Here is a 15025-nt window from a genome sequence, read left to right on the forward strand (position 1 = left end):
TTTATGACGGCACGAGCTTTCGAAATTTGCAGTTTAATATCCTGAGTCAGACCCTAGATTTATTATTATTACTGCATAGTTTATTCTGACCTGTGCTACCTTTTCGAGGAAGGTTTGTTTATTAATTGGGTTGTTTAATAGCCTGCATACCGCTCTTGTGCACTCAAATGTCATTTTTCCTTGCCAGCGTATAATTGGGGAGGTGATTCTTGGCTTTCCAGGTACAATTTGGTGATCGACTCCTCTTGAGTGTGGAGGTTTTCCTTCCTGTTGATGTACGAAAGGCGTTTTAATGAGGTTTTTGGCCCAGAGGGATCCTAAGTAACGTAACTCTGCATATTCTATTTGTTTGTGTTTACTGAGAATTTTACATAAAGCAAAAGACAAATCTAAAGCAGGAAAAAAAAAGAAAAGAAATTGCAAGGAAACTAAGATAGACGAGAAAGAAACATAACTATAATGTCTTCTGAACTTCAACAGATAATTACAATCCTATAAGCCCAAATCCCTCTTAGAGGTTACAGTAATCCCTTCAACGCCTGTCTTAGTCCATATATATTTTTTTCAACCCTGAAACCCGTAAATCATCACCTCATTTATTTATTTTTTGGTCTCATCAGAAAATTCATAGAAGGTTCCTGGTTTTTGAAAAAAAAAGTTGTTGATGACCATTCATATATCACAGCACTCTAAGTCTCCGTGGATGAATTTGTACATTGATTGCTAATGTTTCTCTGCTACTTTGCTGTCAATGCATCAGTTTAAGATAATGATGAAGGAAGGAAGGAAGGAAGGAAAAGGAAAGGGAAGGAAAGAAGGGAAGGGAGGAAAAGAAAGAAAGGAAAGGGTAGGAAAGGAAGGAAGAAAAAGAAAGGGAAGGAGGGAAGGAAGGGAGGGAAGGGAGGAAAAGAAAGAAAGGAAAGGGGAGGAAAGGAAGGAAGTAAAAAAGGAAAGGAAGAAAGGGAAGGAAGTAAAGAAAAAGGAAAGAAAGGAAAGGGGAGGAAAGGAAGGAAGTAAAATAAAGAAAAAGGGAAGGAAGTAAAAGGAAGGAGGGAAGGAAGGAAGTAAAAGAAAGGAAGGGAAGGAAGGAAGCTCCATGTAGGAAGAACATAACTTTATCTTTGTTGATGGAGGGCCCTATAAACATTAAAACCTGGTTTAATCCCCTTGGGCAGAAGAACTAGGGAATGACATGATGGCAGTCTTCTAGTATTTGAGGGGCTGCCCCAAAGAAGAGGGGTAGTCAAGTTATTCTCCAAAGCAACTGAAGGGAGGACAAGAAGCAACGGAGGGAAACTAATCAAGGAGAGAAGCAACTTAGAACTACGGAGACATTTCCTGACAATGAGAACAATTAACCAGTGGAACAACTTCCTCCAGACTTTGCAAATGCTCCAACACTGGAATTTCTTGAGAAGAGATTAGATAGCCCTTTGTCTGAAGTGGTGTAGGGTTTCCTGCCTAGGCAGGGGTTGGACTAGAAGACCTCCAAGGTCCCTCCCAAGTCTTGTTATTCTGTGATCCCCTTTTCTCAGCCCTGGGGAGGGGCGGCCAGGCAGTCCCACACTGCTGTTGCTGCCTTCAGAAAGGGTGTGGCAGCCGTGAGCCACGGAGGGTGTGGTGCAGGTGTGGGTGGGGACCCAGGTGCCCTGACGGAAGGAAGGCGGCACCTTCACTGAGCACAAAGGAGACAGGGACCCAGGGAGTGGGGAGCAGACGGACCATGAGCCGAGGGAGGTTTGGACGGATCAAGAACACCTGGAGGGCGCTGGAGGAAGCTGGCTTCGAGATCCAGGTTTGCTCAGATATGGAAAGGGCTGTGTGTGTGTGTGTGTTTGTGTGTGTGTGTTTGTGTTTGTGTGTGTGTAACCATAATCCAGAGCACCTGGTTGGAAGGGGGTGAGGGGCCTCGAGGATCCCAGTAGCGCTTCAAGAGAGCCAGAAAGGATCCTCAAATGTTATTTATTCATTTCAAGGAAGGCAAATTCTCTTTAGACCAAGTACTTCCTGAAGAGGTTTGCAAGTTTGCTCCCTTCCTTGTATATGGTAAGCTCCTATATGTGTGCTCTTTTTTTGAATGGCAAACTTCCACAAGCTTGTCTGAATCGGCATTGCGGGTTTCTTCTGAATGCTGTCCTTATTGCCTCTCTTCAAAAGGATCAGGGCTTGCAGGCAGAAGCCAAGATCTGCAATGAGTTTGCCCTCCTCCTCTTCTTCTTCTTCTTCTTCTTCTTCTTCTTCTTCTTCTTCTTCTTCTTCTTCTTCTTCTTCTTCCTCTTCTTCCTTCTTCTTCTTCCTCTTCTTCTTCTTCTTCTTCTTCTTCTTCTTCTTCTTTCCTCTTCTTCTTCTTCTTCTTCTTCTTCTTCTTCTTCTTCTTCTTCTTCTTCTTCTTCTTCTTCTTCTTCTTCCTCTTCCTCCTTTCCTCCTCTTCCTCCTTCCTCCTCCTCTCCTCCTCCTCCTCCTCCTCCTCCTCCTCCTCTTCTTCCTCCTCTTCCTCCTCCTCCTCCTTATTATTATTATTATTATACACAAAAACGACAGTGTACACAGCAAACAAGATGACTATGCTTCGTATCACAAATCACTAGTTTCGTATCACAAATCACTAGTCGAACCCTTCCCAAGTGTTTAGGACTGTGATGTATCGACAGATTATGCGAGTAGATCCCAGTCTGCCTTCTACAGCTGACCAATAGTGATCTTGTCGGCACCAATTGTTTTGAAGTGCTTGCCTAGGTCTTTAGGCACAGCAGCACCCAGTGTGCCCAGTACCACTGGAACCACCTGCACTGGTTTATGCCAGAATCTCTGCAGTTCGATTCTCAAGTCCTGATGGTGATGATGATGATGATGATTATAAATTAGGAATAATTCCTGCCTTCTTGGTGTCTTCTTAAGATTCTGCTAGCGCAGGGCAAATTGTGATGAAAAGGAAGGCCTAATGGGACATTGAATTTGGAGACACACTAGCAAATTTAAGCCATTAAAAAAAATATTGCAGATTTTCAGATGTCTGTTTCTCTCCTATGGGCTCCAGGGTGGGGCAGTGAATGATGAGGAATGGCATTTTTCTGGGCCCCTTGAAAATCCTTGCATTCTTTTCCTGCCTTACGAGATTACCCACCTCTTAAAATAAAAATAAAAATCCGGTCACCACCTACTCAACCGCATACTTTTCCAAATGTACTTTCATTATTCATGAGGTCTAGCATCCCGAAGTTAAATCTCTCCACCCGGTTGTTAAGGCTCTGCTGTTTTGTATAATTGAGCAGAACCAGCCTGCTGCATTGTAAAATAATTTGAAAGGGCATCATAGGGAGAGGACTAGAAACTTTGGAAGTGAGGGGAACAGCAAAACAAGCAGACGATTTAGCGCTCACTTAGATATTCATGAGGTCTACTTTGCTTTTCTGATAGGGCCAAAAAAAACCGCTGCTACTTAATCCAGTATCTTAAGGAAAGTCCATGATCTTGAAGGAAGGAAATGGGAATGAAATACCTGGCTCAAGTTTGTGTGCGTTCAACCATGTTGTGGGAAACCTTTCGACTCCACTCCCAACCGCCTCTTCTCTGTGAAGTAGGCCTGTTCACTTACTTCAATTAAGCCAGCATAAATTTGCAGAGAATATTGGGGTGGGTGTGTTGCATTGGGGAACAAACCAGGATAAACAGGTTACAAGGAGAAAGGAATGCATGTCTGCGCAGAGAATCCAGACTCAAAAGTTATCTTCGTGTGGGCCGGATTTGTATCAGGAACGCTTTTGATAACCAATTGCGAGTTCCGGGTTGTGTGTTTTAAAACAACCTGCAAGCCTGCGATTTCAAGCAGGGGTGGGGCATTGACAGATTTCCCCCTTTTTATCTGGAGTTGTAGGTCTGTGTGTAGCATCTTGCAACATCCTTGGACTGGCTGAACAGGTTTAGGGGAGGACTCCTTCCAATTGGCTTAGGATATTTTTGTTTTTAAATACAGGAACTGGTTTTTATTTGGCTGGTTTCTTCTTCAAATAAACAAGCCCTGCTTTGGCTTCAGGTTTTCAGAGTTTTGTTTTGCTTTTTAAAACAGCAGCAAAAACAACCCAACAGCCCATCTCTGTAATTTTTTGTTTTGCTTTCCTTTGGTTTTGATTACTAATCCAGAGCTAGGAATATACCAGCAAAAGGCTATTCCTGCTCCAAGGTATTTGCAGGTTTATTTTAGGTCTGTAAAGCCAGCAGACAGGAGGAAACATTCAGAGCTTCAAAAATAAAATCTCCTTCACGATGAGTTGCGTTTTTTGGAAAAGGGGAGCAAATTTCAGATCTGGATATCCCTTGTGTTTAAGGAAAGAAGCCCATTTTTATTTATTTATTTGGGTTTTGTAGCTGCCCAGCTCAACGAGTGACTGATAAATTGCTGTGTTTGTTGTTTTCTGTTTTTCTGTGGATGTACGAAATAAAATAAAATTTTATTTAAAAAAAAACCCTGGTGCTCTATAAATTGCTTTTTAATGCAGTCATGGGTCTCTGAAAGCGCACGTTGCGAAGATATAGCACTGCACTTTTGTGTGTTTTTTGTAGATGTTAACTCAGTTCAGTTTCACTGTTGTTGTTGTCTTCGAAAGCTTCATTCATACATCAGTCCTGTTCAGGAGGACCACTTAACTGAAAGAGGCACTATATCACACACGGTCCCGGAGACACGTGTGTGTGTGTGTGTGTGTGTATGTATGTATGTATGCCTGTATGTGTACACTTACAGAGTCTCTTATTTAGCAACCATTCAGAGTTATGACAGTGATGAAAAAGTCCCTTCATAACCCAGCCTTCATTCATGCCCTTCGCAGGCCTTCAAAGCAACAAAAAGCTAAATTCAAGTTGTAAGCAAGGTGATAATTTCACTTAGCAACTCGTTTGTTTAATGACCATCTTGCCAGTCACAAATGTGCATGCAAAACGAGGACAACCTTGCTTGTGTTCGGCCAGATTTCTTAACTGGCCCCTTCCAATGCTATTAATTGCACCATGGAGTTAAATGGTTGGAAGTTGTGCCCTTTAAAGCCAACTCAAAATTACCTTTTCCTCCTCCTGTTCTCAGGCCAAGCCTATATACGGTGGATGGCTTTTACTAGCTCCAGAGGGCACGGATTTCGACAACCCTGTGCATCGCTCCCGGGTAAGGATCGCTCTTTCCTCCTCGCAGATTTTTAATGTTTTTAAATGTATTATCAAATGTATATGCCATCCATCTCGCTATCCTGATGGACCGGGGGAGGGGATCTGGTTTCTGCGGTGTTCAAATAATTGTGGGGATTTGATCTTGGCTTGTTGGATCCTTCGGTTCTCCAGGGTTTTAACCACATGACCTCTTTACTTGTCCCCCCCCCCTTTTTTTTTTATAGAAATGGCAACGTCGCTTCTTCATCCTTTACGAACATGGTCTTCTCCGCTACGCCTTGGACGAGATGGTGAGTCCACTTTTTTGGATTTTGGAATCGGGCAATTTCTTCTCATTGAATACTCACGGCGGGCTTGTGATGAGCGAGCGCTTCCAAGACCACAAGTAGTAGTCCATCAAAGTTTGAGCAATGTTCTTCGTACTTGGCAGCTTTAAGATGTGTGGACTTCGAACTCCAGAATTCCCCAGCCTTAATTTGCTTTTGCATGGTAATAGTTTGAGCTCAGAATTTTCCTCTGCTTGCTTGCTTCCATCATTGGTCAGGGGTTTGGAGAAGTTCCGGCAGATGAGTAATGAAACATCTGCAGTCGATGTCTAAAAATTAAACCAGAGATGCCAAACGAAGCGCATGACTCATTTATTCGTATCCAAGTCTGTTGAAGCAAGGTGTCTCGGTGTGGTTTCCCAAGGAGAAATAAAAAATGCCGTTGGGTTCCTGGGGAAGGGCATCCTTGGATTGGCAAAAGAGCTTGTCTTTGACGGGTTGTGGGGTACACTCCCCGCTTACCACTCTCGGTCTTCTTAATCGAGTGTTCCCAGGGGAGGGGGCTTCCAACCATGGAGTTGCCCATTGAGTAAAACTATCTGGAATCGAGTTCCCATGCTCAGGGGCCAGGTGTGTAGGCCTTGAGCAGGAGATTGTGTTTTGGCAGAGTCCCCAATGACGTTGGTTGTAGTGGTGGAGTTAATTTTCTGTGTAAGGATGAAGGAACGAACAGCTGGTAAGAAGCTGCTGTGGATTGCTAGCTGGAGGAGGAGAAAACAGCGTGCAATTTATCATGGTTGTCATTTCCAAAAGGCAGAGAGAGACTTCCTGGGAAAGATGTGGGAATCTGGAGTTTCTGGTTTTCACACCAGCCCTTGTGATTGTCTCCTTTCTTGCTCAGGCCAACAATTGGAAGGTCAGTTGCCACCTAGGCTTTCTCCATCCGTGAAGAGAAAGTAGTCATTCTTAAGAGGCTGGAAATCTCTGGTGTGATTTTTGCAGGAGGGGCAGGCGTTGGATGGTCTGCATCTTGACTATTTTTGACTGCTGAGTAACACCAGGCTTTGGTTTTCTTGTTCATCTCGTCCTTCACGGCGTGGTTTGCTTTATGGTGGATGTTTATGTTGCACAAATCTCAGTTTGGAATCGGTTAAGGATGGTAGTCTTCAAAATACGAGGAACAGGTAGGAGGGAGGTGCCTGCCCATTAAATAAGCAATTCCTACCAGTTATCCTTGTAATTTCTCATTCCATCTCTGATTTAAAAAAAAAAAAAACAATACCAAGATTTTCTTTTCCTCTTTAAATTGAGTAATGTGCTCTTTCCTAGCCTTTCAGACTCAGCTGATATAACCAGCAGAAATCTTAACTTTTTCAATCAGATTATTGCCCATTGTGTTAAATATATATTTATCTTACTCCTTCTGACATGTCTGCCAACATTTTACTGGTGAGTTGGCACTAGGCGAAAAAGGGGAGGAGCTTCTGGTTTGCTATTCCTGCAAAACGTAAGAAAGCGGATGTGATACTGATCTCCTTATCTACCTTATTCACCTGGGTGAGTTAGTTTAGTGTAAGTTTATTGGGGGCAGAGGTCACCTTGGTGGAATTAAAATAGCAAAGCACCAGAGCTGATTGGGAGCAGCCCCACCTAGGCTAGTTTGGGAAGGCGCGTTGGGAAAGATCTTCAAGAATGTGGAGATGTTCCTCAAGAAACCCATGACCGAAAAATTAATAAAAATGAGCATCGAAGCTCTACAGCATTCTCCACTGAGGAATATTATGGGCTGATGTAATCTTCATCTCACAATTTAATTAGTAGGAGAGACTTGGTTGCGTTGCTCTGTAGCTTTCATTGGTAGAGAAGCTACGTCAAACATTGCTCAACACATCTGGGCTGGGGACCATTTCACCGAAGGAGTTCAGTTTTAGGATACATTTCCTTCAAAAAAGTAAAGGAAAACATTATGTCTGGATATCGGGTCTGCACATGATCGCTCTTCAAGCTAGAATATAGAATATCTTAAAAATTAATACAATTTGAAAAGAGTATACACCCATAAGAGAGGCCAATTCAGGATATGCAGCTCTTTAAATTTCACCTTGTAGCTGAGCGTTTTAAGCAACGATAATCTCCTTTTAAATGTGATAGATTCAGCTTCTGATGGTAGCCTGAGACATTAAAAATACGTTCATGCTTATTGTCTGTTCTACCGTTGTTTCTAACTTTACAAGAAGTGTTTACAAAAAAAAAATTAATTGCTGTTTGCTGTTTTCTTTTTACTGTACCTTCTCCGGCTTAGGATACATTAAGTATCTTTTTTTTTTAAAACAACAACAACTATTTATTTAATATGGTTGGGCTGTGCTTTATATCTAAGCTGTTTACTTAAGCCTGGCGCCAAAAATGAGTGATTTGGCAGCAATTGTATCAGTGGCGTTTAACCCTTTTGGTGCATCCCTTCTCTTCTCCTCCAGGCTATCTTCTTCCTTTGTCGTTGGAGAATTCCCAAGAATTCCCAATATTTTTTATTGGAAGTTTTCTCTTTGAACATTTAAGTAGTGACTTAGCAAAAGAGTTATCACCAGTCAATGAACTTGGGAGAAAGTTAAACTCTCTTTATAGCTTCTGCTTTTCTCATACTTTCAGTCAAGCCTCAACTCTTTTTATGTCCCAGATCCTTTCGCCAGCTCTCCCAAGTCCACAGGATAGGTGGGAAAAAAGGAGGAAATAAAAAAAAAAAGTTGAAAGGATCTTGGTTGGGAGAACTTGGGTGGCAAGTAGGCCTGGGCAGAATTTGGATAGCAAATTCATTCTAGAGCCTTAAAGTTTGTCACACTTGTTTGTTTTGGGTTTCTTCTCTGAAAGTTATTTCTTTTTCTTCCTGCTTATCTCCACCCTGGTCTGAGGAAAGAGAACCTGGTGGTTCATCAACTTTGGGCTTGCTTGGTGAAGTCTTCGTGTAAAGTGCCAAGTTGCAGGGGTTTTGCATCCTTGGGGGCAAATCCCACCTTGAACTGGAGACTAATTCTGGTCTCCACTCTTGACTATCCCGCTAGAGCAAGGGTCTTTCAAACTTGGCAAGTTTAAGACTTGTGGACTTCAACTCCCAGACTTCCTGAGCTAAGATGACTGGAGGAGGAGGAACTCTGGGAATTGAAGCCCACAAGTCCTAAAGCTATCAAGTTTGAAGCGCCCTGTGCTAGAGACTTGAATATTTTTGCTCTTCACATCTGGTTTAGGTACCATTAGACCTTTCTCGGGTCATACTTGGACCTACACTGGTGGCTTGGGGATTATTGCAGGTGATGCTTAAAACACCTGGATTCCCAAATCCCAGCCCTTGGCCAAGACAATGGGTGGGGTATCCCAAGGCTCAGTACCCAAATTCCCTTCCAACTCTGTCATTCTGTCATTCTGTTATTCTAGCCCAAGGGGCAATTCTAGTGTCTACAACCTGGAATCAAATATCTTGAGAAGGGCGAAGACCCATCTAGCTTACTCATCTAATGATATTTTCCCTTTTTTTTTTTTCCTGTGGGCAAAGCAAGGTGTGAGGTTTCTAGGCTAGAATGAGAGCAGAACACCTGCTTCGGATTTTTTTTCTTACTTTTGCCACTCGTGAGAGTTCTCCCAAGACACTCTGATCTCTGCCTGAAATCTTAAGGGCTAGAAACTTGTTTTCAAACCAGCTTGGGTGACGTATCGTGTCCCGGGACCCATATCTTCCAGTCAACCCTGCAGCCTTGGACACCAGACAAAGGAAGCTCTAGAGCAGGGTTTGTCCACCTCAGCAAATTTAAGAAGGGTGGACTTCAACTCCCAGAGTGTCCCAGGCAGCTCAAAGCAGAGCTGGACATCCAGGGATTTCCTCAGGTCCTGTCGCTTAGACCTTTGTTTACAAACTCCTTGCGTGAGACCAGCTAGACTAGGCTTCAGAAGTTCCTGCTTCTTCTATGTAGGCTGTTGTGTAGAAGGTAGAGGAGAACCCAGAAGAAAAAGGACTATCAGGGAATGACTGTTTATGCCCACTTTTTCTCCAGCCTGTGCCACAATGCTTTGTGTGCTCTCACTAAGGTGTGTGTGGCTTTCTGCTGTGTGTGTGTGTGTGTGTGTGTGTGTGTGGCTGCATCCATTGGGCTGTGATTAAGAAAGCTCTGGTGGTCTCAGGTCCTTCACTTGGTTCCTCTTGCTGATGCTAAATTGGTCTTCCACTGGCTCAGCTCTTGTTTATCTCTTTCTCGCTCAGTCCCCTTGCATTGCTCCAGTTCTCTAAAAAGCTTGGCAGCGGCATAATGAAACTGGATGTTACGTAGACAAATCTGTTTATAGACGTTGGTTTGATGGGTTGAGATGTTTGGAGAGAAGCATCACATACCTAGTAAACCCTTTGCTCTTACAGCTCTTCAAAGGACCTCGGAACAGTGCTAGGCCTGTTCTTCATCCATCAAGGCTATTAGTGTCTCTTCTTATTAATAGCACTTTTCTTGGCTCTGGAGCCTCCTTAATATTACATCATTCTGGGCTGATCTTCTTCTTTGAAGCAAAGTCAGGGAGCAGTGAACAGAACTTAGGTCAAAGGCAGGCCAACAAAGAAAGAAAACCCAACTTCTCTTCGCCTGTATAAAGAAAAGGGTCTTGAGGGGTTGACAAGCCCCAGGGAAGATCTTCTTGGATCCTCCAAAGCAGGGAGTCCCTTAAGGGTGGAGGAAGTCCTCTCTGGGGTGAATCCATCAACAGGTCCATCAACAGTAGCGTAAGCCAGAACTGGACCCACTGATCTCAAACTCATGGCTGTTGAAAACCTGGAGAGCTATTCTGAGTAAACACTGGTGTGTTGTTGTTGTTGTTGTTTTGTAAAACAACAAAAGCAATACCTGGAAGGAAGCTCAGAAGCAGAAAGTGGTTGAGATCAGAGGCAATGAAGCCAGAGTTAATTTATTTGTTTATGCATTAGAGCTGCAATCAAGCAATTAGTTACCTAGCAGGAGAGAAATCATCATCAAGTAATTCCCGGTGGTACAGGGAGATGATTGCAAAACAGATACGCACATCTACAGTAGAAGAACATGGCAATTGCAAAAATAAATAAATAAATCTAAATTTGTAACTTAAAATCATGACAAATCTGTGGCATTCCCTCAATAAATTAATTTCAGAAAGCCCTCCAGTAGAGCAGTATTTTGACTTGTTTTGGAAAGAACAGTGATGTTGGGTCTAACCTAGCTTCTTGAGATGTTCTTTGAGTTGATTCTACTTGAAATAGGGAGCGCTAAAGCTGTGAGTCCAGTCTGGTTTGGGCACTCTATCAGCCAAATCTCTAAGGTATCTTGATAGACCCACGAAGAATATATGACAGTCATCAAGGTGCAAGATGGGTTCCTATAGGGATTCTTCATTTCCTTAACAGGAGGTGCCAGATATTCCTTCCGGTGTGTCGTTCATGCTCATCTCAACCATGGTCATTTCTGAAATGGAGCCCCAAAGTATGTTCAGCAGATGAACGGGATGCCTTCTACAGAGGTTGAAGGATCTGAAACCCATTTCTGCATGATGTGAAGGGTCTCCATTTCAGGTTATTAGAGGTTGGGCCCATCCAACACTGTAGCACAGACAGGTTAGGAGGGACGCACCTGGAGATCTGTCCCTCCTAGAAAAGGTGTGTCTGAGCACCAAGGAACAAGGCTAAACTGGTGCCTACAGTCGTTGGGTGTGTAACTCTCAGAGACGAACAGCTGGTAGAACTTCTGAGCAGTTAAGGGAAGGTCACCTTCACCCATGATGGTCTTATTTAGCCGTCCTTTTCAGGATAACAGAATTGGGAAGGAGCTTGGAGGACTTCTGGTCTCACGCAGGAGATCCTCTGCCATGCCAGGCAAGTGGCTGTCCAGATAAGTCCATAAAGTTCCTAGCTGACAAATAGGTTTTGGGGCTCTGGGTGACCCTGGAGGCAGAGCTTCAGATTTCTCTGCTGGGTGCCCGGGGGGCGGGGGGGGGACTCTTTGCCCATCACCAGAGATGAATGGCTATTTTTAAGCCGTCTCCAGATTGTCCCGTTGCCAGCCGCTCTTTCAGGCCCTCCGTTTGTCTCCTCCATTTTCTATTTTTACTCCAGCACAGCAGAAATAAAACGGTCGCGTAGCAACGCCTCTTCCGGCCTCTCCTGGATTGTTCCTTGCACAGAGTTCAGCTTTCCAGCATCCTGTCGACAAGGCATTTTGGGTCGGAGCCCCAGATATGCTGGGCTTGTGTGTGTGTGTGTTTGTGCCTGTGCAAGAGAGTGGAAGCTTTGTGCAAGGAGTTCAGGGAAGGAGAAATACATTCGCCACCAGGCTGGCCTCCAGCATTCCTGAACTGTGAAGGGGAAGGGCTGGAGCTTCATGGCTTGAACATCGGAACATGGCTGAGAAAAACAGCCATGCGGAAAATCTTGAGGGGAGGTTGTGGGCTTCCCATGTGAGACCCTAATGACCAGGGAGGGGCAGAGGCCTTTTCCCACATCCGATGCCCCTAACAGGAAGCGAAAATGTGTGAGTCAAGGTCTAAAGATAGGAACCATCTTACTTTCACTACCCCTTCATCCAGCGTCCATCCCTTCCTAAAGGGAAACGGGAGACATTATCATTGGTCATCCACAAAAGATCAACTGTGAGCCAAGAGTTCGGCATTAATTCCTGCTGGAGAGACTGAGAAGACCTGATGCCTCTTTGCTTTTGTTTTTCCCATGCCTTCCAGCATTGGGAGCCACGGAGGAGGTGATCGTCAAGAATGTCAACTTTCAGCAGAGAGTTAAGTTGACGCAGAGGTCCAATCTGTTCATGTCTGGTTGAACGTGGCCCTTTGGACATTGACTGGCTGCTAAGAGGAGCAACCTCTGGGCATGACAATACAGGACACTTGATTTGATTGTCCCAAATTGATTTGCTGATCTTTAAGGAGGCTGTTTGCTACTGTTTGGGTTTGGCAATCTCAAACAGCGCTAATTGTGTTGCGCTAATTACGTAGAGGTTACTTCCTGCCTTGCCAGACAATGGACCTATTTGTAGAACAATTAAGAAGACACAGGGCCCTTTCTTTCTGAATCCTGGCTGGCAGCAGATACCTACAGATGCAGCCATTCCTAAAAGGGAGCTGCTGACTTGAATCCTGGGTGCAGGAGACCTCTGAACTTCTGTCTCCAGAGGAAACGGTTCTCAGATGCCGAATGGGAAGGAAATGGTTGGACATCCTCTCTCTCTCTCTCTCTCTCGATGCTAGTCAAAAGATATCAAAAAATGCTGTTTCGGATTTGTGTGTTCTTGTGAGAAACACAGGAAGTGGGTTTTCCACAGAGATAGATTAATTGCAGCCATCTGGTACTTATACAAATCAGGGTTTGGACTTTCCAAGACCTTACCTGGAGCTGTGGAGGGGCCATCTGTTAGCAAGTGGGTGCTAATGCACAGAACTAGCAGATTCCTCTGACTTTTTTTCCTTTTGAACACACACACACACACACACACACACACACACACACACACACACACACACACTGTTTACAGGGCTTTGCCTTCTCCTCTACACAATCCTGGTGTCAGCTGTTTCTCAAAGAGCCCCATGGAGAAACAACTGCTGTTGACATCTCCAGCGGTATCTGTAGGGGGTCTGTTTGGAAGGTCCAAAAGTCACGATAATGGCTGTAACCATTAGGTTTGGGGGCTGTGGATGACCCTGGAAGCAAGAAGTAAGAAAAAGAGAAGGAGGCCTCATCTCTTTGTCACATGTAAAAGACAGGCGGGACTTCGATTCATATGTAATCATGGCTTCTATGAAGCCATGTTGACTTGGTTGACCTTGCTAGCAGACCTCTCCTTTTTAGCTCTGGTGACTCTGCTCTTGGACTTTCCAAAGTTTTGGAGAAGATGGTTCTAAGACGGTTGGGCATCAACGTATCCTGAACTAGAGGGCATCCTTAAGCCAACATGGATTTCACCCACCTGAGCAACTTCTATGTTGTTGGAGAGGGGACCAGATGGGCCTGAAAACAGGAAACTGACATGGCTGTTTCTCATTTGGAGTGGAGTCAGGACCCCCCTTTAATAAGGGAAGAGTTCAGAAGAATCTCTGCCCCTTGAGAGGCTACCCAGCTCTCTGATCTTGCAGCTGGAGGAGATTATGAACATGTTCAGCTAGAGAAGAGGAGACTTGAAGGAGGCACCATCGTTGTCTTCGGTTATCTGTCACCGAGAAGATGAGGCCAAGTTTGCAGTTGCTCCAGAAGACAAGCCAATAAGAGCAACACTTCAGTGATCAAATCCTTGAAATTATGGGTTCCCCGTTGACCCTTGAGTGATGCCTCCAGAGTTGATCTGGCAGGTGTTGTCTTGGTAGAGTTAATCTCTAGAGGTTGTAGGTGGTTTGATGCCTTACAGAATCCAGAAGGAAGTTGGCAGGATAGCGGGGTGGATTCAGAGAGTTGCAAACCCAATTTATTTCTGGAAGGCGGCCTGGTGGGGAAAGAGATTTGAGTTGGGAAGCTGGGCTGTTCAGCAGGCAAATCACAGTGGCATGCAAGCATCCCCTTATAAGGAAGAATAGCCGGAGACACAAAAAGCTTGTTTGATTCCGTTGCTGAGAGAACAGGGGTGTGTGGGAGGGGGAGGGAAGACCTTCCTGCGCAAACCGTCCCAGCAGCCCGTTAAGGGTTTAGCTGATTGCACACCCATGGCAGGGAAATCTGTGTGGAAATGCACACGGCTCGAAGCTTGTTGAGTTGAAAATGGAGGGTTGGGGCAGAGGGGAGAGCATATAATTTAAGAACAAATACTTTTCTTCAAGTCCTTGCATTTCCCTTCTTGCTCTGGGTTCAAAGGACGAATAATGACACCGAAACTCTGCCACGGAGCTTGTCTGCTCCTTCCTGGTTTAATTCAACCTCCTGTCTATCAGTTGGTTGTTGGACCAAGTATTTCAGTCCTTTGGGATGCAGAGCGACTGTCCGAGCACCTTTAAGTAGAGGAGGTCTGCAAGAAGTTAGCTTAGAAGAAGTCGATCACCTGGTTCACACTTCCTGATCGAGCGGGGACTTCTGAAGGCCATAGCATGTGGGATGATGTAACGGTCAAGAGAGTTTGGTCCTTGGTATCTAAGATGTGGCTGCAGGCTAGTTGCTATTTCTCCACCCAGAGAGAAAAGATAAGGGGAAACCAGGAGACGCAACACCCAATGTGTGAGAAACTTGGTCCCTCTCCATCCTTCCTCCAGGGACCAGACAGGGTTAAGAGGAAGCCATCCATGGTTCTTCAGCCTTGTCATCCATCTCTCTGCTCCTGGCTGGCTGGCTGGCTGGCTGGCTGTTTAGACTTGCTGTCTGTCTTGAGTAAACTTCAAACCTCTTTTAACGTGTCCTCTGGCTGATCTCTTGTAGGCTGGAAGGAGAAACGGCAGGGTTGTCACCATTCCTCCGGGAAAGGAGCAGATGTGGCTACTGCTTCGCTTCTTCCCCTCCCACCTTCTACTCCTTCCCACATGTGAACGTTGTGCCATTGCACTAAAGCACTTATTGTGTGGAAGTCTGATGTTTTTGGGATGGAGGACACACGAGTTGAGTCACAGCTTGGTCC

At 44.7% G+C, this 15025-nt stretch overlaps 1 protein-coding gene across 9 annotated transcripts in view; it reads left to right on the plus strand.

Annotated features, from left to right (window-relative positions):
• The window catches only part of MPRIP (myosin phosphatase Rho interacting protein), a 74483-nt gene that overhangs the window by 11066 nt on the left and 48392 nt on the right, over positions 1–15025 (plus strand). For 7 of the 9 annotated variants that reach the window (XM_087942262.1, XM_087942264.1, XM_087942266.1 and 4 more), the window contains exons 2-3: positions 5078–5155; positions 5382–5447. In XM_087942262.1, coding sequence (XP_087798388.1) covers positions 5078–5155; positions 5382–5447 — 144 coding nt within the window. Of the gene's footprint in view, positions 1–1641; positions 1796–5077; positions 5156–5381; positions 5448–15025 lie in introns of those variants that run through there. The other 2 variants (XM_026683200.2, XM_026683201.2) reach the window with 1 other exon arrangement.

The sequence above is a fragment of the Notechis scutatus genome, chromosome 12 (genome assembly GCF_049901735.1).
Source record: "Notechis scutatus isolate UNSWTSFEM ecotype Mainland chromosome 12, rNotScu1.2, whole genome shotgun sequence".
Classification (NCBI taxonomy): domain Eukaryota; kingdom Metazoa; phylum Chordata; class Lepidosauria; order Squamata; family Elapidae; genus Notechis; species Notechis scutatus.